The sequence below is a fragment of the Salmo salar genome, chromosome 16 (genome assembly GCF_965601325.2).
Source record: "Salmo salar chromosome 16, fSalSal1, whole genome shotgun sequence".
NCBI classification, from domain to species: domain Eukaryota; kingdom Metazoa; phylum Chordata; class Actinopteri; order Salmoniformes; family Salmonidae; genus Salmo; species Salmo salar.
The window spans coordinates 90,280,164-90,305,000 of NC_138306.1; the positions used below are offsets into that span (position 1 = coordinate 90,280,164).

At 39.3% G+C, this 24,837-nt stretch overlaps 2 protein-coding genes and 1 non-coding gene across 6 annotated transcripts; 1 reads left to right on the forward strand and 2 right to left on the reverse strand.

Moving 5' to 3' along the window:
• Nucleotides 1-980: 980 nt before the first annotated feature.
• On the reverse strand, nt 981-19,767 carry LOC123723932 (uncharacterized). Of its 3 annotated transcripts, XM_045714100.2 has the most exons (5): nt 12,717-13,487; nt 11,268-11,504; nt 5,379-5,627; nt 4,952-5,097; nt 981-4,585 (listed from the first exon to the last, which is right to left on the reverse strand). In XM_045714100.2, exons 2-5 carry the CDS (start codon nt 11,368-11,370, stop codon nt 4,469-4,471), a joined length of 615 nt encoding a protein of 204 aa, XP_045570056.2. In that variant the 5' UTR covers nt 11,371-11,504; nt 12,717-13,487; the 3' UTR covers nt 981-4,468. The 3 variants fall into 3 exon arrangements, with proteins under 3 accessions (XP_045570056.2, XP_082818497.1, XP_045570055.2); XM_082962371.1 differs by lacking the exons at nt 4,952-5,097; nt 12,717-13,487 and adding an exon at nt 19,624-19,767; XM_045714099.2 differs by lacking the exon at nt 4,952-5,097.
• On the forward strand, nt 13,835-18,434 carry LOC145861033 (uncharacterized). Of its 2 annotated transcripts, XM_082962384.1 has the most exons (9): nt 13,835-13,918; nt 14,521-14,597; nt 14,737-14,844; nt 15,045-15,107; nt 15,208-15,297; nt 15,548-15,655; nt 15,956-16,119; nt 16,545-16,639; nt 18,318-18,434. In XM_082962384.1, the coding sequence occupies exons 2-6, from the start codon at nt 14,592-14,594 to the stop codon at nt 15,644-15,646; spliced, it is 366 nt and encodes a 121-aa protein (XP_082818510.1). In that variant the 5' UTR covers nt 13,835-13,918; nt 14,521-14,591; the 3' UTR covers nt 15,647-15,655; nt 15,956-16,119; nt 16,545-16,639; nt 18,318-18,434. The 2 variants fall into 2 exon arrangements, with proteins under 2 accessions (XP_082818510.1, XP_082818509.1); XM_082962383.1 differs by lacking the exon at nt 18,318-18,434 and having other exon boundaries at nt 16,545-17,319.
• Nucleotides 19,768-23,620: 3,853 nt separating the features above from the next.
• LOC123727932 (U2 spliceosomal RNA) lies at nt 23,621-23,811 on the reverse strand. Its single transcript, XR_006759894.1, has one exon. It is a non-coding gene; the product is annotated as a U2 spliceosomal RNA (small nuclear RNA).
• Between the last annotated feature and the right edge of the window lie 1,026 nt (nt 23,812-24,837).

The following is a 24,837-nucleotide window of genomic DNA, read 5'->3' on the forward strand; positions in this document are numbered from 1 at the left end:
TAAACAGAGAGACATATTATATCCATGAATTATAAACAGAGAGAGACATATTATATCCATGACTTACAGAGAGAGACATATTATATCTACGACTTACAAACAGAGAGAGACATATTATATCCATGACTTACAAACAGAGACATATTATATCCATGACTTATAAACAGAGAGAGACCTATATCTATGACTTATAAACAGAGAGAGACATATTATATCCATGACTTACAGAGACATATTATATCCATGACTTATAAACAGAAAGAGACATATATCTATGACATATAAACAGAGAGAGACATATTATATCCATGACTTATAAACAGAGAGAGACATATTATATCCATGACTTATAAACAGAGAGAGACATATTATATCCATGACTTACAGACAGAGACATATTATATCCATGACTTACAGACAGAGAGAGACATATTATATCCATGACTTACAAACAGAGAGAGACATATTATATCCATGACTTACAGAGAGAGACATATTATATCCATGACTTACAGAGAGATATATATTATATCCATGACTTACAGAGAGATACATATTATATCCATGACTTACAAACAGAGAGAGACATATTATATCCATGACTTACAGAGAGAGATATTATATCCATGACTTATGAACAGAGAGAGACATATTATATCCATGACTTACAGAGAGAGACATATTATATCCATGACTTATAAACAGAGACATATTATATCTATGACTTACAAACAGAGAGAGACATATTATATCCATGACTTACAGAGAGAGACATATTTTATCCATGACTTACAGAGAGAGACATATTATATCCATGACTTACAAACAGAGAGAGACATATTATATCCATGACTTACAAACAGAGACATATTATATCCATGACTTACAGAGACCTGGAGGCAATAGAAGCATACACCTGTTTAGGCGAGGTGCTGGCTAGCAGAGTAGAACACTCGAAAAAGGAAAGGAGAGACCCACACTTTAGAAGCTCAGACGCAATCATTTAATTACCTAATATACAACGTTTCCACAGACAAGCTGTCTTCATCAGGGTATAATGACAAACACTCTGGGTCACTAGTTTATATAGTGTCAAAGGACACACACAGGTGTCTGTAATCATGCCCGGGTGTGCCGATATCATTGGTTAATTCTCAGATATAAAAATAACATGCTAAAAACAGGAATGAGAGCATACGATCACAGATACAATTTTGCTACATAGGCCTACAAACATTTACAATGAATAGCACAATCACAAGAATGGCTTCAGATCAAAGTCTACGTTGAGACCGAAGGGAGCGAGGGTCTTTAAATGAAAGATCCAGGCAGACTCTCGTTTTAATAAATTGTCAGTGTCACCCCCTCTCCTAGGGAGGGTGACATGTTCGATGCCGATATAACGTAGGGACGAAATCAAGTGGTTCGCTTCCAAAAAGTGGATTTCCTGAACCTAATGGTGCTACGATGCTCCGAGATTCACACTTTTAATTCACACTTTGTTTTACCCACATTTTTACCACAAGGAAAAGTTAAGAGACACAAGCAAAAACTCTTTCAAAAATGTAGAAGCCTATACACCTAATCATTTGTGATCTGACATGCTGTATTGTATGGAAACTGTAGGCTACTAACAACAGCAGCTGCAAAATCCAGCTTACTATTACCCTCGCCAGAGGGACAGGGTCAACAAAGCAGTAATGTTGTGTATTGTATATACAGTATTTCACTTCAAACTGTTTATTTAATTTAATTATACACAAGAGAGGTTGCCGAGGATGAATTCATGTACAAACATTTTTCATTACATTTGTGTAATTTAGCAGATCTCTGGATAAGAGTGACTTACTGGACAAATAAGGGTTAATTGCCTTGCTCAAGGGCACAATGACAGATTTTTCACCTAGTCAGCTTGGGATTCAAACCAGTGACCTTTCAGTTACTGGCCCAACACTGTTAACCGCTAGGCTACCTGCCACCAGATCAATTAACTTCAATACAGTTATTCAAATACATTTATCATCAATGACTAAAATAATGAATCTAGTATTAAAATACAATTTAATAAACACAAGTAGTCGATTCATAGTCTGTTTATCATTAAACAAAAGTTATATAGTAATATAAAATAATCCACCAAAACTGACGCTGAAAACTGATCATCATCAGCTCGTTGTATCTCCTCCCACAGATGCAGATTGAGATCTGGTGACTCGGCAGGCCACTGCAGTAAGCTGAATTCACTGTCATGTTCTTGGAACCATTCCTGGACAAGCTTTGTGGCATGGGGCATAATCCTGCTGAAAATATCTACTTGCAGATGGATACACTGCTGCCATGAAGAGATGCACCTGATTGGCAATGATGTTTAGACATCCTGTAGCATTCAAACATTGTTCATCTTTTATCAAGGGGCCCAATGTGGGCCCTGAAAACACACCCCACTCATCACACCACCAGCCTGCAATGCTGACACACGGCATGGATGCATACAGTGGTGTAAATTAATGAAGTAAATTTTTTTTGAAGAACTACTTAAGTAGTTTTTGGGGGTATCTGTACTTTACTATTTATATTGTTGACAACTTCTACTTTTATTTCACTACATTCCTAAAGAAAATAAAATATTTTTTACTTCATACATTTTCCCTGACACCCAAAAGTACTCCTTACATTTTTTATGATTAGCGTGACAGAAAGTGGTCCAATTCACACACTTCTCAAGATAACATCCCTGGTCATCCCTACTGCCTCTGATCTGGCGGACTCACTAAACACAAATGCTCTGTTTGTAAATGATGTCTGAGTGTTGGAATGTGCCCCTGGGTATCCGTAATATAAAATAAAAAAAAGACAATTGTGCAATCTGGTCTGCTTAATTTAAAGAATTTGAAATTATTCATACTTTTACTTTTGATACTTAAGTATATTTACAACCAAATACTTTTACTCAAGTAGTATTTTAATGGGTGACTTTCACTTGAGTAATTTTCTATTAAGGTATCATTACTTTTACTTAAATATGACAGGTAATTTTCCCACCACTGGATGCATGTACTCGTGGTTTCCTCCATACCCTAGTCCTCCCATCAGCATGAAACAGCAGGAACCAGGATTCATCAGACCAGGCAATATATTTCCAATTTTCCAGTGTCCAGTCTTTTCATTCCTTAGCCCACCGCAGTTTCTTGTTTTTTGATGAAAGCAAATGGGGATCCATAATAAATACACCACAAATACATAATTAAGTATCATAGCTTTTCACCTGGATTCACCTGGTCAGTCTATGTCATGGTGTCCTTAATGTTTTGTACACTCAGAGTATGTTGTGTCTACCAGCTCAATCCCACAGAAAACTTCAGAGGGAAGCAGTACCACCCAGTCAACCATCAGACTCCATTGTGAGACGTCTCACAGAGGATATTCAACCCTAAGTTAGTTTCTAATGTAAAGTTATTGAGATTAACAAAACTGACAAGGTGCACACTGATCAGTAAAGTAAAGAGAGGCTAACATGCTATAACGCTCCCTTTCCTCGGCACAGTTCTCTCACAGTGAGAAACTATAGGGTTACAATAGTGTTTTACACTTTCTTCACTTGATCCAATTCAACGTTGCCAATTATTTAATGACATGATACTTAAGTGGAGTGTCTAATCTTAGCTGGTCTTAGAGAAATGAGGCTTCTTTCCTTTATGTATACATTGGTGTCTTTTTAAATGGCCCAATCTGTAGAATCTCTTCTCACAGTCAGTGCAGTGATAAGGCTTCTCTCCTGTGTGTATACGTTCATGTCGTTTTAAGTTACACAGTAGAGAGAAACTCGCCGCACAGTCAGAGCAGATGTAAGGCTTCTCTCCTGTGTGTGTTCTCTAATGAACTTTTAGCCTAGTTGATGTTGGGAAGCATGTTACACACTCAGAGCAGGAGTATGGCTTCTCTCCTGTGTGTGTTCTTTGATGATTTTTTAGCTCAGTTGATGTTGTGAAGCATTTTCCACAGTCAGAGCAGGAGTAAGGCTTCTCTCCTGTATGTTTTTGTTCATGTGTTTTTAAGTGGCCCAGTCGAGAGAAACTCTTTCCAGAGTCAGAGCAGGAGTAAGGCTTCTCTCCAGTATGTATATGTTGGTGTATTTTTAAGTGGCCCAGCAGAGAGAAACTCTTTCCACAGTCAGAGCAGGAGTAAGGCTTCTCTCCTGTGTGTATGCATTCATGTCGTTTTAAGTTGCACAGTAGAGAGAAACTCGCCGCACAGTCAGAGCAGGAGGAAAGCTTCTCTGTGTGTATACGTTCGTGTCGTTTTAGGTTGCACATTAGAGAGAAGCTCACCCCACAGGCAGAGCAGAAGTAAGGCTTCTCTCTTGTGTGCACTCTCTGATGAACTGTCAGAGCCTTGGATGTGGTGACATTCTTCCCACTGTCAGTATAGGAATACCGATTCTCTCCTGGGTGTATTTTGAGGTGTATTTTTAGCTTTGATAGAAATGGGAAAATCTCCTCACAATGTGGGCAGTGGTGAGACCTCTTAGCTCTGTGATCTTCCTGCGGTTGCTCTCTGGATGTAGAGAATGTCTCAACATGGTCTCCTGTGTGAACAACATCAGAAGAACCAGTCAGTTGGTGTGATATACATGTCAATCACATGTATTTTATGTAGCCATTATTACATCAGAAGTTGTCACAAAGTGCTTTACAGAAACCCAGCCTCAATCCCCAAAGAGCAAGCAATGCAGGTGTAGAAGCAAAGTGGCCACGAAAAACTCCCTAGCAAGCAGGAACCTTGGAAGAAACGTAGAGAGGAACCAGGCTCAAAGGGGTGGCCAGTCCTCTTCTGGCTGTACCGGGTGACATATGTATTCATATCAGCAGGCTATACAATACAAAGGGAATAAAACTATTCTAAAAGTGGGTAAAAGTCGTGAACATTATGAGCCATATCATCCTCCACTCACTATGACAAGGGTTAGTAACCAGGCTGTATCACATCCGGCCATGATTGGGAGTCCCATAGGGCGGCGCACAATTGGCCCAGCATCGTCCGGGTTTGGCCGGGGGTAGGCCGTCAATGTAAATAATAATTTGTTCTTAACTGACTTGCCTAGATAAAAAAAGGTTAAAAAAAGAAGAGTAATTTCATAGAACTGTAAAACACTGGCAGTTTGTCTACTTCACTTCTTTAGTCTACTCTCTGATCACTCCAGATAACCCAGTGAATAAAACAAAATGCTGGCAATACTGGTATGCAAGTGTGAGTAGCATAAAATAACATCTACCTTCTCATTGAAACAGTTCATCATGAAACATTTATACTGCAACTTTTCATACACAGTGGGAAGTTGGAATGAACAGCAAACTTCGTCAGATACAACCTGCTCTTACCATGAGAAACAGATGTCCCAATCTTCTCCTCCTCTTCTTCATCTTTAATGTTGACATTCAGCTCCAGTGTTTGACTGCAGTCTTCCAGCTTCACTGATGCCATCTCTGAATCCTGCAGTGCAAACTGGGCTCCACTGTCACAATCAGGACCCAGTGACTGTAGGTTTGGACTCAGTGTGGAAGAAGAGAGGCAGGCTGGGTTTGTCCTCACTATTGATGTTACCAGCCTCAGATTTAATTCTAGTCGTCCTGTAGTAAAAATGAATAACAGACACAATAAGTTATGGTCTTGACAGTTCTGGCACGTTCTTTATTCTCTATTACAATATATTATATTTTTTCTTGTTCAATTATCTAAATCAGTGCTTGACTTGGACTGAAATAGTTGTCGATACTCATTTTGGGGGCGGTACTGTTAATATTTAGATGCAGGAGCTCCACAATACTGTTGAGGTAATATTCTATAAGAACATGAGCTCAAGCAGTAGAAAATTGAAGTGCCGGTACTCAGCTGCAGTGAGCTCCTGTCCATCTCATTTCAATAGATCAGGTAGGTAAGCATTGACAACAAAACATGAATTTATTCAAATTAGACAAAGTACACGCTACACAACGTAACTAATCTTAACCTATAGTAGATTTATTGGATTTACATAAATTAATAAATGACTCAAAAACCATTTAGTACAAGGTTGTAGTATGTTTTAGGCAGCACTATGTACTATTTTCCTGAATAACCTTGTCTTCACTGTATTATGTCAATCAAAAACCAATTGTATTTCCCGTTCACATCATATTAACATTTATAGACAAAGATAGAAACTGAATGAGTCTGAATATTACTACATAAAATTGACTCTCTTCGACGCAGACAGAGTGGGCGCCGCGGTTTTCCCAGCTTGTGAATTTTACACAAAACCAATAACATGCAAAACGAACTCAGAAATCTCAAATAAATGGATTATTTATGAAATGACATTGAGAAAATTATGTACATCCACTCAGACAATCCCAAAGTCTCTAGCTATGTGGCTTGTAAAACAGTTCACGTTCTTCACTTGGTTTGACACAAAAATAACACATCAACCCTTTATCAAACGTGATAATACCTTAATAGATTTGTTACCTAGCATGGAATGACATGTTCTTTTGATATTAGGAAGTTTATACCTGCTATTCCATACCTGTATTAATAATTGGAAACAGACACAAAAGGTTATCTTCTTAACATCACAGTTCTTGCGCTTTCTTTATTCTGAAGAATGGTGTGTGCCAGCCTGGAACTTCCTGTTCCCCCACTACCACAGTGCAACCACAGAACAAGAGACAGATTTTTCACCGGATGAATAAATGTGAAGCATTCGCTTAGCGTTTCCACTCACTACCAAATATGGTAGAGAGAGGAAGCCCGATGGCCGGCAGTGGGAGAAGATGGAACAAGATGGATTTTGGCTGACATTCTGCAAATGTTCTAATCAATGAAACATCTGATCTTAATATAGTTCTGTTCCCAAAACTAAAATCTGTTATGAACAGAGTGGACTAAGTTTTGTAGACTTTAACTTTTGCAAAGTTTTTTTTTTAAAATTGCGTTGTTCAGAAGGAATGTAAAGGCGAAATGAGTTATTGCACACAAGTGCTTCACAGAGGAGGCGGTGGCTAACAGAAATATGCAGATGTGTGCTAGAACGCGGCAATTGGATCTCGGTAGCTGGTGCTTGGCTCTGCCCGCTATGACTCATCTGTTCCCCATCGGAAACGACTGGTTGTGGCCTATCTTTGGTGCAATCGTCCATGCATTCAGGGATCCTTGGGATGGCCCTACCTCATTATATGAGAAGGGCGGTGCTTAACTTGAGCCGGATCCTCCAGCACCTCTCAGTTTTGCAGTCTTCGTTCCAGAAACCATTTGCCAGGGTCAGGTAGACTACAGATGAAGTTGGAAGTTTTACATACACCTTGGCCAAATACAATTAAACTCAGTTTTTCTCAATTTCTGACATTTAATCCTAGTAAAAATTCCCTGTCTTAGTTCAGTTAGGATCACCACTTTATTTTAAAAATGTGAAACGTCAGAATAATAGCAGAGAGAATAATTTATTTCAGCTTTTATTTCTTTCATCACATTCCTAGTGGGTCAGAAGCTTACATAGACTCAATTAGTATTTGGTAGCATTGCCTTTAAATTGTTTAACTTGGGTCAAACGTTTTGGGTAGCCTTACACAAGCTTCCCACAATAAGTTAGTCCCACAATAAGTGGATAGAAAACACTCTAAAGTTTCTAAAACTGTTAAAATAATGTGAGTATAACAGAACTGATTTGTAAGGCGAAACGCCGAGGACAAAACATCAAGGAAAAACAAAATTGAGGTCATAGGATTTTCCAATGGTTTTCTATAGGATACCCTTATTATTAGGAACCTGGTTGCAGTTCCTATGGCTTCCACTAGATGTCAACAGTCTTTAGAAATTGTATGATGTTTTTCTTTTGAGAAATGAAGAAGTAGTCCTATTCATTGTCAGTGTCACTCCAGGTGGACTCTACTGTTTTGGTGAGCGTGAACAGGAGCGTGCTCCATGTTGTTTTTATCCGGTATTAGAAACAGTTTATTCCATCTTAAATTGTATTGATTATTTACGTTTTAGGGTACCTGAGGTTGGATTAGGAACATTGTTTGAAATGTTTGGACCAAGTTTACAGGTAACTTATTAGATACTTTGTAGGCAGGTTAGGCGAGTTTAAACCGGTGTATTTCTTAGTCAAACGCGCCAAATAAATTGCCATTTTTGGGACATAATCGAACAAAAGGACAATTTGTGATGTTTCTGGGACATTTTGGAGTGCCAACAGAAGATGATCTTCAAAGGCATTAATTATATCGCTATTTCTGACTTTTGTGGCGCACCTGCCTGGTTGAAATATCTTTTTCATGGTTTTGTATGCTGGGCGCTGTCCTCAGATAATCGCATGGTTTGCTTTCGCTGTAAAGCCTTTTTCAAATCTGACACAGCGGCTGGATTAACAAGAAGTTAAGCTTTATTTTGATGTATAACATATTTTCAAGAATGTTAAAGATTTGAATTTAGGATTTTTGAATTTCGCGCTCTGCAATTTCACCGGATGTTGGCCAGGTGGGACGCTACCGTCCCACACACCCTTGAGAGGTTAAGCCATTTTGCAACAACTTTGGAAGTATGCTCGGGGTCATTGTCCATTTGGAAGACCTATTTGCTTAAATATATCCACATAATTTTCCATCCTCATGAAGCCATCTATTTTGTGATGTGCACCAGTCCCTCCTACAGCATGATGCTCCCACCCCCGTGCTTCATGGTTGGGATGATGTTCTTCGGCTTGCAAGCCTCCCCCTTTTTCCTCCAAACATAACAATGGTCATTATGGCAAAACAGTTCTATTTTTGTTTCATCAGACCAGAGGACATTTCTCCAAAAAGTACGATCTTTGTCCCCATGTGCAGTTGCAAACCGTAGTCTGGCTTTTTTATGGTGGTTTTGAAAGGCCGCCTCTTGCTGAGCGGCCTTTCAGATAATGTCGATATAGGACTCGTTTTACTGTGGATGTAGATACTTTTGTACCCGTTTCCTCCAGCATCTTCACAAGGTCCTTTGCTGTTGTTCTGGGATTGATTTGCACTTTTCGCACCAGAGGAATGTTCATCTCTAGCAGACAGAACGCGTCTCCTTCCTGAGCGGTATGACGGCTGCGTGGTCCTATGGTGTTTATACTTGCGTACTATTGTTTGTACAGATGAACGTTGTACCTTCAGGCGTTTGGAAATTGCTCCCAAGGATGAACCAGACTTGAGGTCTACAATTTTTTTCTGAGGTCTTGGCTGATTTCTTTTGATTTTTCCATGATGTCAAGCAAAGAGGCACTGAGTTTGAAGGTAGGCCTTCAAATACATCCACAGCTACACCTCCAATTGACTCAAATGATGTCAATTACACTATCAGAAGCTTCTAAAGCCATGACATCATTTTCTGGAATTCTCCAAGCTGTTTAAAGGCACAGTCAATTTAGTGTATGTAAACTTCTGACCCACTGGAATTATGATAGTGAATTATAAGTGAAATAATCTGTCTGTAAACAATTGCTGGAAAAATTACTTGTGTCATGCACAAAGTAGATATCCTAACCGACTTGCCAAAACTAAAGTAAAAAAAAATATATATATATATAATTTATTTATTTTAACCCTTTTTTTCCTCCCCAATTTCGTGGTATCCAATTGGTAGTTACAGTCTTGTCTCATCGCTGCAACTCCCGTACGGACTCGGGAGAGGCGAAGGTCGAGAGCCATGCGTCCTCCGAAACACAACCCAACCAAGCCGCACCGCTTCTTGACACAATGCACATCCAACCCGGAAGCCAGCCGCACCAATGTGTCGGAGGAAACACTGTACACCTGGCGAATTTTTATTGTTCAATTATCTAATTCAGTGCTTGACTTGGACTGAAATAGTTGCCGATAAACATTTTGGGTGCCAGTATGGTTTATATTTAGGTGCAGGAGCTCCATAATACTTTTGAGCTAATATTTAACCTATAGAAGAAAGATGCATAAATTACTCAAAAACCATTTAGTACAAGGATACAGTTTGTTTTAGGCATCACTATGTGCTATTTTCGTTAATAACCTTGTATTCACTGTTTTACTTCAAAAAACACATTGTATTTCCTGTTCACACCATAGTAACGTTTATAGATAAAGACAAACTGAATGTGTCAATAACATTACACACGTAGAAAACCGATAATCATTACATTTAGCATTTAAACAGTAGTGCAACTGGACGGTTCTGACTTAGAATATGTGGACAACTACAAATACCTAAGTGTCTGGTTAGACTGTAAACGCTTCTTCTAGACTCACATTAAGCATCTCCAAACCAAAATTAAATCTAGAATCGGCTTCCTATTTCGCAACAAAGCCTCCTTCACTCATGCTGTCGAACATACCCTCGTAAAACTGACTATGGTACCGATCCTTGACTTCGGCGATGTCATTTACAAAATAGCCTCCAACACTCTACTCTGCAAATTGGATGTAGTCTATCACAGTGCCATCTATTTTGTCACCAAAGCCCCATATACTACCCACCACTGCGACCTGTATGCTGTCATTGGCTGACCCTCGCTTCATATTGGTCACCAAACCCACTGGCTCCAGGTCATCTATAAGTCTTTGCTAGGTAAAGCCCCACGTTATCTCAGCTCACTGGTCACCATAGCAACACCCACCCGTAGCAAGCGCTCCAGCAGGTATATTTCACTGGTCATCCCCAAAGCCAACTCCTCTTTTGGCCACCTGTCCTTCCAGTTCTCTGCTGCCAATGACTGGAACGAATTGCAAAAAAAAAATCACTGAAGCTGGAGACATATCTCCCTCACTAACTTTAAGCATCAGCTGTCAGAGCAGCTTACTGCTCCTGTACACAGCCCATCTGTAAATAGCCCACCCAACTTCCTCATCCCCATATTGTTATTTATTTTTGCTGTTTTGCACCCCATTATGTCGACTTGCACATCTATCACTCCAGTGTTAATGCTAAATTGTAATTATTTCGCCACTACGGCCTATTTATCGCCTTACCTCCCTAATCTTACTACATTTGCACACACTGCATATAGATTTTTCTATTGTGTTATTGACTGTATGTTTATTTATTTCATGTGTAAGTCTGTTGTTTTTGTCATACTGCTTTGCTTCATCTTGGCCAGGTTGCAGTTGTAAATGAGAACTTGTTCTCAACTGGCCTACCTGGTTAAATAAAGGTGAAATAAAATAGTTTTACAGTAACTTTTCATGCACAGTGGGAAGTTGGAATGAAAAACACAAACTTAGTTAGATAGAACCTGTGCTTACCATGAGAAACAGATTTCCTAATCTTCTCCTCCTCTTCTTCATCTTTAATGTTGACATTCAGCTCCAGTGTTTGACTGCAGTCTTCCAGCTTCACTGATGCCATCTCTGGACCCTGCAGAGCAAACTGGGCTCCGCTGTCACAATCAGGAGCCAGTGACTGTAGGTTTGGACAGTGTGGAAGGAGAGAGGCAGGCTGGGTTTGTCCTCACTGTTGATGTTAGCGGCCTCAGACTTAATCTGAGTCAGCCAGTAGTAATAAAGAGAAACAGACTCAAAAGTTAGTGTCAGAACTGTCAATACTTTATTTTCTAAAAATATGGTTTATATTTAGGTGCAGGAGCTCCACAATACTGTTGAGATAATATTCTATATGACGAACATAAGCTCAAACAGTAGAAACTTGAGGTGACTGTCTAATGTGAATTAATTAATGTTTTGTCAATGCTTAGCTACCAGATCTACTGAAATGAGATCTGTGCTTGACTTGCACAGGAGCTCACTGGAGCAGAGTACCAAGTATACACTTTAAATTAGGCTACACAACTCTAAATGAACTTAATCTATAGTAGATCTCCTGAATTAACATAAATGCCTCAAAACTTTTAGTACAAGGTTGCAGTATGTTTTAGGCAGCACTATTTTCCTGAATAACCTTGTCTTCGCTGTATTATTCCAATCAAAAACCAATAGTATTGTAACGACCCGCTATTGTGTTCTGTGTTTGTGGGTGTGTTATGGTTCTCATGGCTACTAGCAGGGGTTAAATATGTCAGGACAGAGGGAAAGGTTGGGGGGGGGGTATGATGGGTAATCCCGCGGGAATTGAAAATGATAAATAGGGATTACTGTCTCATCTTCGCTCTCTTTCTGTTCGGGGCCTTGATCTGTTCCTATGGGAGTAAACATTAATTAGACTTGGTATAGTTGTGTACATTCGGCATTTAGCGGCGTGGGCTGTGGCCTGAACAATAGCCCAGTTTAGGAATAAACCTGTGTTCTGACCTGCACACCTAGAGTCCGTCTCTTTTTCCTTTATGACCCAGCCGGGTCATTACAGTATTTCCGTTAACACCATAGTAACATTTACTGATAGACAGAAACTGAATGTCTCTGAATATTAGTACACATGTAGAAAACTGATAATCATTACATTTAGCTCCAAAACAGTAGTGCAACCGTAAAATTGTCTCTCTGCTGCACCCTCACTGCCTGCACTGAAGTGCGTTGATGCAGACCGAGGGGGAATTGATCCTTAATGAAATGATATACATACACTCAGACTAACCCAAAGTCTCTATGTGACTTGTAAAAAAGTGATCACGTTCACTCATGCGGTTTGACACAAAAATAGCACATACAACCTTTACCAAACGTGATAATATTTTCACGTATTTGTTACCTAGCATGTTATGACATGTTCTTTCGATATTATAACGTGCTATTACATACCAGTAGTTATACATTTGAAACGGACACAGAAGTTGTCGTCTCGACTCCACAATTCTGACGTATCCTTTATTCTGAAGAATGATGCGCGCCTGCGCGGAACTGCCTTCTCCCCACTATCAGTTTCTAAACCCAGAGACGTAACAACGCGAGACTTCAGAGAACGCCTGTGAAGCAGACCAAGACGGGGTTTGAGAAGTCAATGAGAGAAGTGAACAATTCTGATACTTTTGCAGCGGCTAATGGGGATCCTAATAAATACCAAAAAGATTCCGTCGGCACACTCTTGAAACATGGCCATTCTTTTATCAATTTCATAACTGCAGTGGTTTATTGACAATAGCTGACAATGCATGTCTTACAGCATCACATGAGTAGGCAGACACTCTTCACTCTTCCAACGAAACTCCAGATATAACACATTTTATCGGTGCCCTGCTCCGAAAAACACAATGCTCTCTCCTTCTGCGACGCATGAAATCCTAACAAAACCACTACTGGTCACTCTGACTGACTACCTTTCCTAATGCCTCCTTTACCATCTTCCTGACCTCAAACGATCTCCCAAAAATAGATCATTGTTGATGAATCGCGCTCCAAAAGAAGCCGATGTTCATTTACAACTTTTGGTCTGTTTGCTTCATTTTTCGTTGTCTCCGTCTTCCATTCCTTCTTACCAACTTCGACATATTTCCCTACCCAAAACCAGAAACACCCCGCTACGGACTAACTCCTGCATGTAGAATCCTGCATTGAATAAAGCCAACAAGTACAGGTTAAAGGGGAATTTCACGCTGGTTTTGCCTTGGCATCAGTGGCGACGTTCATCATAGACTTTATTTCGCCCAAAATTGTCCGTCTGTTTTGATCCAAATATAGCCGAAGGTCAGCCTGATCAGCTTGTACTCATTGAAATGCATGAGATACACGAATACAATTATACAATATTGCATATAGTATAAGTTTGATTCTTTTTTGATATACACAACATAATGAAATATATTTATTTAAAATAAAATAAAATAGCTTGTTAGATATTCTGATATAGACAGAATGACAAATTACCTGTAATTTCAAATCATTAGTTTACAATATCACAATGGAATTTATTACCGTCATGTCTCAAAACTGGGAGAAGCAGAAAGAGCAAGTCATTCACCCGACATTTGTTCCTCAAGACGGATAACAACGACACGCGGATAATTGTAAGCTCAACATTTCTGAAAACGTTTGTAATTTTATAAGGTTGTTATATTAATTATCAGTTTCTGTTAATGTCGCAAACTATTATTTTCTCTATGCTAACATAAGAAACTGCCTGGATACTTGCATGCTAGCTAGCTAACGTTAACACTAACTTAGTTGCTAGCTAACTAGTTAATTAGATAGGAATGCAGGGTTAACATATATGATAGTTGTACTGACAGCTAACTTACTGTATCGGTCTAGCTAACTATGGTTAGCTATGTTTTCTGGTAACCGGTGTGGAGTCATTGTTTTTTGACAGAACATTTTTTTTTAATTAACTAGCTATTGTCCAACATCAATGTTACTCTCTGGGTACCTACCGTGAAGCTGGTTGGTTTGCTAACTAACTGTAGTATGGGTTAACTAACTAGCTAGCTAAGAACGTTAGCTCACAGGAGAGAGGGCGTTAATATGTTACAAATAAGACAGGAGAATGAGTGCAAAATGCATTGACCAAAATTAACTAGCTAAGCAGACTGTCAAACTGTAGTTCAAACTTGCTCTCACTATATTCATTACTACAATTTGTTTACTATTTACCTTTATGAACTTTTGTCAGAAAATGACAGAGTGAAGATTATAATTATCCATCCAAAACTGATCAAGACCAGAGCTGTTTCCCCATGAATAATGCCAGTAAGTGGATTGTTCCACAAAATGTGTGCCTTTTTGATTCTCTCTGATATTTTATGTATAAATTATGGGTTTTGATGTGCATCTAATGACATTGCATGCATGATTTACTGTATGTCATGTGCTTAAATGTTTGTTGCAGGACTATCCAGAAGTTCACCTGGGCAGTCCCAAAAAAGGCAGAAAAGCCGGTCTTGTTCTCCCTCTACCCCAGCCCAGGATGAATTTAACGGGGACACACGTAGACGGGGTAAGAGAAACTGAAGAGTCAGTGGGAAATGTCAAACATTTCACAGGGTAGCATAGATGCGATTTTCCTTATTGTATCAGGCATCACTGCCTATCAGGATCATTATTCACACATGATATACAGAACATGTACATTTTCCTATCCAAATCCTTGCTTTTAAGTTGTCCTGATCACACCCAAATTGGGGTTTTGTGTTTCAGGGCAATCCAGGGATTCAGCTGGCCGTTCTAGATGCTCTCCTTCCCCATCTCACTTCACACACGGTGGGTCAAGAGTACAGCTTGCTAGACAAGTCCAGAAATCTTAATCAGCTAACCAGTCAACTACTAAGGAAGGTTTATTCATTGGTTTTGAATGTTGCAGAATTATCCAGGGCTTCTACTAGTCAGTCCCACCTCCAGAGCAGAGAGCACAGACGGTTTCCATATCCATCCTGTTACTCTACCAGACAAGGTGAGAGCAGTTATGTAGTAACTAAACAGCACACACAGACAACATGCACACGACGGGGACGCATTCGCTCATCAGTGCTAGTTTCTTTACAATGAGCAGAAATTATACACATCATGTTCAGTCTTGATAACTGAAGATTTAAACTATCCTTAAAATATGTATTGTAGTGTGTAGGTTTACAAAAATCAATTACTATTTATTTTTGCTGTTTACCTCTGGGTTGACACTGAGTTGTCTTTGAATTTTGCAGATTCATCCAGGACTTCTATTTGCCAGTCCCAACGGAGCCAAGAGCATCTCAGCTCTCACCCTCCCATTCCCTCCGCTCGACCAGAGCTGTTTCCCATGAACAATGCCAGTAAGTGGATTGTTCCATGAAATGTGTGCCTTTTGATTCTCTCTGATATTTTATGTATAAGTGATGCACTAATTCAAAAGGGACCTATTTTGTGGAATGACTCAAAATGTACTACAAAATTGAAACTTGTGTTAAAGTTAAACATTGACTCCATTAGAATATAGAATATTATTGAAATGTTGAACTATGTATTATTGCAAGTAAAATGTCACTTTTATTTGCAATCAACTTGTCTGTCAGGATCCTCTTCCGTGTGACAACCCATATTTCCACAGTGTCAACAAAATGTTCTCATTTCAGAAGTGTGTCCAATCTAAATTGGTGGAGATATTGGAGGAAGTGAAACATGTTGGGAGATCAGAGCCCCAAGACTCTTTGAGTTCCATGTCAAGATGATCGAGACGGAGCAAGACTTTGAGCAACAAGAGAAGCAGCTCCAAAGTGTGGATGCATAGAATCTGATGGTGAAATTGACATTTATTTTAACATTTCATTTACACTGTAGTCAGCATTTTTCACACTACCTAAAGCGATACAATTAGTTAATTCCACTCTTACAAGCAATGCCTGTAGAATATATATATATATTTTTTAATTAGTCATACTGAGACAGAGGTTACTGCATAACTTCCAGGGTTTCAAACAGTCTCTTGACACAGATTGTAAGGTCAAGCAAAATTGGTAGTAAGGACACAAAGAACTGTGCCCACAAGGTCATGGACAGGTATGTCATATCTTTAGAATGTATCCAATAAGAAAGTAATTTTAAAGGTATCGTTAGTGATACAAACTGTCTGCAACAAAGACAGTAAATCCAAGAGCCTAATCTCCTCAGCAGTTTGAAAGTGTTCAATTCACAAAGAACATCCTATGTGTGCTTGACTTTCAGGCTCTTTACCAATGGCCTGATGTCCTTGTTCAACTTCAACGGCCATCACGCAAAGCAGGGACTAGGAAACACAACTGTGTACTCTGTTGTCAACGGTACCTACAAACATGTCATTATTCTGTAGTATATTTTGTATTAATAACTGGGTGGTTTGAGCCCTGAAAGCTGATTGGCTAACAGCCATGGTATATTTAAGCAATAATACATGAGAGCCCATGTGTTATGATGACATTTATCATGGCTGTGAGTGTCATAGCCATAAAAGCAAAGTCCTCTGGTTTTTGTGGTACTGTAACCACACAATACATGGTTACAGTCTGTATCCAGGCACGCTGAGTTGCGTTGTGCATGAGAAAAGCCTTCACTACACCCTCCCATTGCTTAAAGGGTCACTAAGGTCACACAATCAAAATGACCTGCTCTGTCTGTTTTAATAGGCTAGATTCTTATTTTGTCTTGTAAACCAATTATTCATTTGAATGGTGGTAATTTGTGTGGTCCCTTTCTGAGAAGAATGGTTTAGGAGCTTGGCAATTTTGAATTAGGTGATCATGTGACCTCAATGGCCTTTTAACCTATTGACTAGCAAGTTCTAAAAATGTATAAAGGTCTGCCCAACGTGACATTTTCTCAAATTCTGTTTTTATTTATTTTGCTATGCTTTAGCCCTAATAAATGCTTTACCATGTTTTTTCTTCATTAGACTCTCTAGTATGTCATTATGCTGGTTTTGTTCTGCTTTCTGGCCACAGCCTACTAGTCCTGCATTTAAATGCAGTCAAGCATTCTCTTGAATAATTAGCCTACAGTATACAATGGCCTTAATAATAATAATAATAATAATAATAAAGGCTTTATCATTTTTTTTCATTAGTACAGATCAACTCTCTGGTACAGCTATAATTTTATGTTGTGTTGTTTACACTGTACCAAGCAATAAGATATAGATAGCAGAATACAGCACTTGTTTGGCACATGCAGCGCTGGCTCCTTCCTCTTTCTATGAGCGCAAGTCAAATGTCTTCCATACGTCAGACATTGCCTTTATCTCCTGAGCAACCAGTCGGCTAAACATTCCCCCATTTCAAGTAAAAAAAATTGACTTGCGATCTCCGCATACTGACAAATATATTAGGCTACAGTGTTCAATTTACCAATATATGTGATTATAATAGTCTATTAGGGAGGAGTGAAAGAGACAACTTTAGCCATTCCCTCGTAACAGTTTAGCTTCTGTCCCTCTCCACGCCCCAGCCTGGGCTCGAACCAGGGACCCTCTGCACACATAGACAACAGCCACCCACGACCCATCGCTCCACAAAAGGCACAGCCCTTGCAGACCAAGGGGAACAACTACTTCAGGTCTCAGAGCGAGTGACGTCACCGATTGGAACGTTGTTCGCGCGCGCCACCGCTAACTAGCTAGCCATTTCACATCGGTTACACTCTTTTCTACACTGCGTGCAAGTTTGAGCCCGGCCATAATCAACTATCAGCCCCTGAGAAGGAGAACTTTAACCAAACTTATCTTGTAAATTGCTTTTGTCTTTGACAGACACGGAAAAGCAAACACATTTATCCACTTCTAAATTATTCTGAATAAATGTAATAAATGATCATTATTACTGCACAACACAAAATAGCCACCATTGGTTAGTGATAAACCGGTGGTTTGAGCCCTGAATGCTGATTTAGGTGCCGTGGGGAACCTGTAAGATGCTCCATATCTATTAGTCTTTTCTATAACGTACTGTGTTTATTTTGGTGTTACAGCTGCAGTGAAGAAATGGAACAGCAAGACCACTGACCATGACGTTCAGAGAGCTGTGGCAGACCACCTCAAGCATGCTCCTGGTAGAGCCTGAGGTGATGGTTTCCACGTCACCACCACATAGGGTCGTTGCTAACGCAGCGAAATATATCTATAATTTTGATGGATATAATGAATTATATTCATTTGAACGTAACTGTATTTTGTCTTATCACTGTACTAGATAGTATTCTTTGACTGGATGTTTTGTGCAAATACTGGAGTAATGTAATGAGTAGTGTGATTGTTACTTTTTTTAAATTAGAAATGTTTTTGGTTACTGCGTCCATGTGTATAGGCTACAAGTACATTTAAATTATGTTCTTTGCTAGTCGTTAAAACAACGACCTGAAAAATACTTATTTTCAACTTTCAACCAAAACGGGCCGTAGATGGGCGTCTTTTCAACGACATGAAAAATATATATTTTCAACTTTCAACCTTCACTTTCAACCAAAACCAAACGGGCATAGTCAGTCCTCTTTTCAACGTCTTTTTAAAGACAGTTTGCTGGGTGGGCAGCTTGCTCCGATTCTCAATAAATGTGTGTCCATTTCTTTCTAGCTGGCAAAATAAGTGAGCTAGACTTTGTTTTGTTCTGTTTCATCTGCTGCTGGCTTGATAACGTTTTTCCACATGCAATTGATTAAATGAGATTTGTATTCTTTAAAGATTGTAATTGTGTTCATATCTGATTAATATTTTAGAAAAATCCTCACAGCCGTTTTGCAGACAAATGTGAACTACAATTTGGTGCGCACCATTTTACTATGTACAGTAGGCAGTAAGCTCACCATGTGTCAAAATTACGAGCTTGTGTTAGTGGTTTATATATGCGGGGAGCATAAATTGTACAATTGTAAATTAATAAATAATGGTTCAAGTTAGAATCCATGTATATTAGTTAATATACTGCACCAACTACATAAATATATGATCGGATCCATTGTCTTCTATTTGGACTTTAAAACGCAGACAGCGGGCGCCGCCATTTTACCAGCTCGTTATACTTTTTTTAAATACACACAACCAATAACATAAAACGAACTCAGAAATCTCAAATAAATTGAATATTTTTAAATTACCTTGACGAAACGGTGTACATTAAGTCAGACAACCCCAAAATATCAAGCTATATGACTTGTAAAATCGTTTTCATCACGACACAAATGTAACATAAGAAACCTGGCAATCCCTTGACGGATTTGTAACCTATCATGGTATGACATGTTCTTTTGATTTTAGATATTTAAACGTGCTATTACCTACCTGTAGTAATGGATAGAAGCGGAGACAAAAAGCAGCGTCTTCACAGCACAGATTCTGAACAATGGTGCTCTGCCATAAAGATAGATAGAGGACTCATCTTTGTATCCGTGTCATTTTAGCGTCTGTGACAGAATGCGCAGCGGCATTGAGGGGATTCGATTAATCTGGCCTGGGCTCCCGGATAGGCGTGTTTTGCACAGGGTGACATTTGAGGGCATTTGTTTTGTTTTTGGCCAGGTGCCACATTCAAAGCCCACAGCAAAGTCGGCTCCAAACAGAAGTGATGTAATTAAGCACTTGGAGTAATGAGTAAGAATCTGTGTTTTCACATGAAAAAGTTATTGATTTTGATAAAAAAGCTTTATCTGCTTTCCCAATGAAACCTGGTTTAAGAAATTCAAACAAATATTTAATGGAAAAAAGATGTTTCTGGATGATGCACCATGCTGCCTTGTTGACAAAATGACCGAAAGGTGCAGATTACTGTTGCTATTTGTGAAGGGCCCTTGCCACATGCCCCATTTGCCTGTTCACCGTTTACATCACGGGCCATAGACCTGTGCCCTGTGGCTCAGCATAATCCCTATTTATGAGCCAGCTGGAGATGACTCCAACAGGGTCAGGAGGGATCAGCCAATGAAGTTGGAAGTTCCACCCAGTTGACTACATTAAAATGGTGGAAGCCAGCAATGCATTGAGTTATAATAAGAACGAGAGACAGCCTCCAAGATGGCCGACCGTTGTTTTGAACGTAATCTACTCACGGTCAGATACGCCTATTCAAGGAGGCTGACATCTTGCTGCGGTTTCAGGAGCCCATTAGTAAATGCCAGTGATGGTCTGTGCCGTTTAAGACAAGGGAGGACAGGTCTTTTTTTTTATGAGCATGGCCTTATTTCTATAACAGCGTATTGGATGACTATCATTCATATGCCATTCACCCAGCTCAATGTAACATCGATAGGTTTAGGCTACTACATGATACTCAAATTTTCCCAATACCCATCATGAGATTGCTACAACCTAGCCTATGAATGAAGGTTTACAACATAGGTGCACAGGTCGAGAGAAATACGAGTAATCAAGGTGACATTGACACATTCAATACCACCTTGCACACTCTTGCCTGTAAATATCTGATCTGGGGTGTAATCATTAGTCCAACAGTTGCAAACAAGAGTTTCTATTGGACAAATTCCGGTATGTTTATCTTCGTTTCGTTTGCTTCCATCTAAGGAACGTTTTTCAACAGAATTGGCGGAATGAATACAGCCCTGATCACACACAAACACAGTTCACTTTCAAAGCAGCCACATACAAACAGCAGATCCTGGACTATCCATTCACTTCAGTCAGTCTGTCTCATCTTCCAATGTCAGGAATCCATCACATTGAATGAGCAGGTCCTGGACGAGAGCGCATGAGTGATTTCCATTGTTTTTCCTTCTGCGTGCGGCACATGCTCTTCCATGTAATAGCATGTATATAAAACAATAACTTTAGCTGTGATTTGTGGGGGGTGAAGGGAAAGAAAAGAAAATTGGCCTTGAAGACAATTCATGGACAAATTCCATTGATATGTTTGGCACAAAGGTGATAACGAAACTGTCTTTTTTGGAATTTTGAAAATGTCCTTCTCTATGGTGGCGTCTATTGGAATTATCTTTCTGAAAAGGTGGCATCCTATGACGGTGCCACGTTGAACGTCACTGAGCTCTTCAGTAAGGCCATTCTACTGCCTATGTTTGTCTATGGAGATTGCATGGTTGTGTACCTCGATTTTATACACCAGTCAGGAATGGTTGTGGCTAAAATAGTCAAATCCACTCATTTGAAGGGGTGTCCACATACTTTTGTCAATGTAGTGTATAAAGAGTAGCCTATAGGCCTATTTCAATGTTGAAATACATTTAATTGTCAATCAAGTGAGTTCTGTTTTGCTACTTGTAGGCTACTGTCTGTAATGTGTCTCAATAGACACTTAGTGTACAAAACATTAGAAACACCTTAATACTGAGTTGCACCCCTTTTCCCTCAGAACAGCCTCAGTTCATCAGGGCATGTACTCTACAAGGTGTCCACAGTGTTCTACAGGGATGCTGGCCCTTATTGACTCCAATGCTTCCCACACTTCTGTCAATTTGGCTGGTAGGTGGCTGAATTCACTGTCATGTTCATGGAACCATTCCTGGACAATCCCAGCCTTGTGGCGTGGGGCATTATCCTGCTGGGGGAAAAAAAACATTTTGCAGATGGATAAACTGCTGCCATGAAGGGATGCACCTGATTGGCAATGATGTTTAGGTATCCTGTGGTGATGTCTGACATTTACAAACAAGTTAGCTTATTTGTACATTGAAATTATATGTTGATTCATTCCATTTGTATTAATCGTTTAAACTTGTTTTAATTGTAACGTGAAAACATTATCCAAGATGAACTAGATTAAGATTAACTGTTCATTAATTACAGATCAGAATTCTACAATAAAAAGGTGTGAAGGGGATCTGTCTCTAATTTGTCTGTGTTTCTGTGTTGCTGTCTCAAATTAACATGACCTTTAATTCCAGTTGTAATCTCTCTGAGCGGTTTTATTTGATTGTCACACTGTCTCAGGATATCATCCATTTAGCTGCTTATCATAATGGCATGCATTACCAATGCAGCCATATGTCTACAGTATGATGGCATTACTGGCCTAATGGACATGTGCCCCTTGTCATTATACATCAGCAGCAGAGAATAGCTAAACTCACATAATTTGCTTATTGTTGAGCTAGCTGTATGTTCTACATTTGAAATAGATAATGTATATGAGGTTAACCATAAGCCAGATTTGAGACATGATTTATCTGACAATTTAATGGTTAGTGCAAATCCAACCCTTGTATTCTAGGTACAGGATATTTTAACCCAGCTCATGAAACATGGGACCAACACTTTAAATGTTGTATTATTATATTTTTTCAGTGTATGAGTGTACTGAGTGTACAAAACATTAAGGACACCTTCCTAATATTGAGTTGAACCCCCCCCCCCCCCCCCAGCCTTGTTAATGTTGACCTGTTTCAAGATCTTACTTAATGGGGACTGTCTAATTTGTACAATATTGCAGATATTCAGAGATGCAGAGAATGAAGTTGAGTTACTTCTAAGTAACTTTGGTTGACTCCTATGTCATCATCTCCAACATGTGACCTTCCATTCTAGAGCTTTGCTTTGGTGTGGACTGAGGCCTATACATTCATATCAGTTGTATTCAGCTTAACTTCTTTCTATTGTGGATTGTGTTTCTGTACGCCAATGGAAAGTCTACAAAACTATGACTGTATTGTGTTTATATGATATGTAATAATGCCGTAAGCGAAGGAATAACTCTTGCTAGACTATATCAAGTTTATGTCACTTGAAAAAGTGCAGTGTGAAATCATAGAAATAGAATCAATGGGATAAACAGTCATAGTTACTTTAGCACAGGCAGATGAGTTACAAACCTTGTATACATTTGACGACATATATTTGAGTGTTGTGAAAATAGCAGGCATATCAAATAATGACTTCAGACAAATACATCAGATAACGTTACCGGTATGTGAGGCAGTCCATGTTACCAGTACATGACTTTAGCACATTTCATAGTTTATACTGTATAGTCTTCTTGTGTATACATATCCAAATACATATTTTTTTAACTACTTTATTACTTTGCTATTTGTGTATATTTTTGATCGTGTGTATGCACTGTTGAGGAGAGTTTGCAAGTAAGCATTTCAGTGTACCGTTTACACCCTGTATCCCGTGCACGTGACGAAAAGCTTTTTTAAAACCTTAACGCACCATTCACATCAGCTATCAGTCAATATAACGGTGACCGACTTGACCAGCACTATCTAGCCATCACTGACACTAAGATGAACTTGCTCAATGTGAAAATACAATATAGATCATGTTCCTTACAGGGTAAAACGAAACAACGCTTGATTATATTTACAACGAGAAGGGGTGCACCGTTCCTGGAAGTACTGCAATACCAGGTCGATGCGTGGAGTGGACGAAGCAAGCCCCTATTCCATCTCCCTGTTCCAAAAATCAATTTAATATATGGTCCCCAGATAGGGGACGTATCAGATATTAAACTGATAAGAACAGATACTACACTTGATCTTAGCCAAAAGGCCGAGAAGCGATACCCACAATGTTTTCGGGAGGAAGTCGCCGTTCTCCGACACGTCAAATTCTACGATGGTTACACCAAAATTAGCTCGGTATACTTTTTTCCCCCATAAAAAAGATAATGCTTTAAATAAATGGTGGCATAGATTGGGAGTTGATCAACGTCAGGAATAACCACGTTTGACTGTTGCAAATTGACACAGTTGTAGGTTCTAACATCACGTGGTCATCCGTCCTCCAATCAGAAATTAGAGAAAGCGTTGTTTAATTAAAACCATATTAACAGCTAAGTTGGAATAATAATATATCACGGGTGGGGGGGGACAATTTGGAGATAATAATATTGACATAAAATTTGATATTGTATCAAATATCTCTGGTAGCGTTGCTGCCACAACGGAACAGAAGCAATTGTCCACTTGGTGGCGCCAGAGTTCCACCGACCGTCGCTTTTTCCAAGCTGTCCTGTGTGGTACATCAAACTGCATTTGAATGTTGAAGCGCTTAACTTCAATACGTCATCAATGCAAATAATGTGAACAATAAAAATAGCCTATGTCTTTTTTTTCTGTAGAGCGTTGTGTGAGGAGGCCTTAATAAAGTTGCCCTCCTAAATTACTCGAGGCTAAACTTCAACGATGTCCATCCATGGCACTGGACTGCAGTGAGAGCTAGGCCAGAGCGGCTATGGTCCTGGCTGTCTAAATGTTTCCTCCTCATAATAAAGATGGCACTTTGAGGCTTACTTTTACAATTAGGCTTACTCAGTCACTACAAGAAATGTAATATCATGGTCGTAAAATGCCATTTTGGAAATGAAATGGTTGTGCTTTTTGTATTGTTCTGACTTCATGGGGCCTACTGGAATGAATGGGCTGCTTATTCTGTAACATTACTTGATGCTGTATGTGACTGCTGTCTCCTGGTTATGTGTTTGACCAAAACTGTCTCTCCTTCAGCGCCATGGAATGCACAGGTATTACGGTCGCTGTCCTTTCAGCACCCCGAGCCTTTCACCATTGATGTGACACTGTCGTTGTC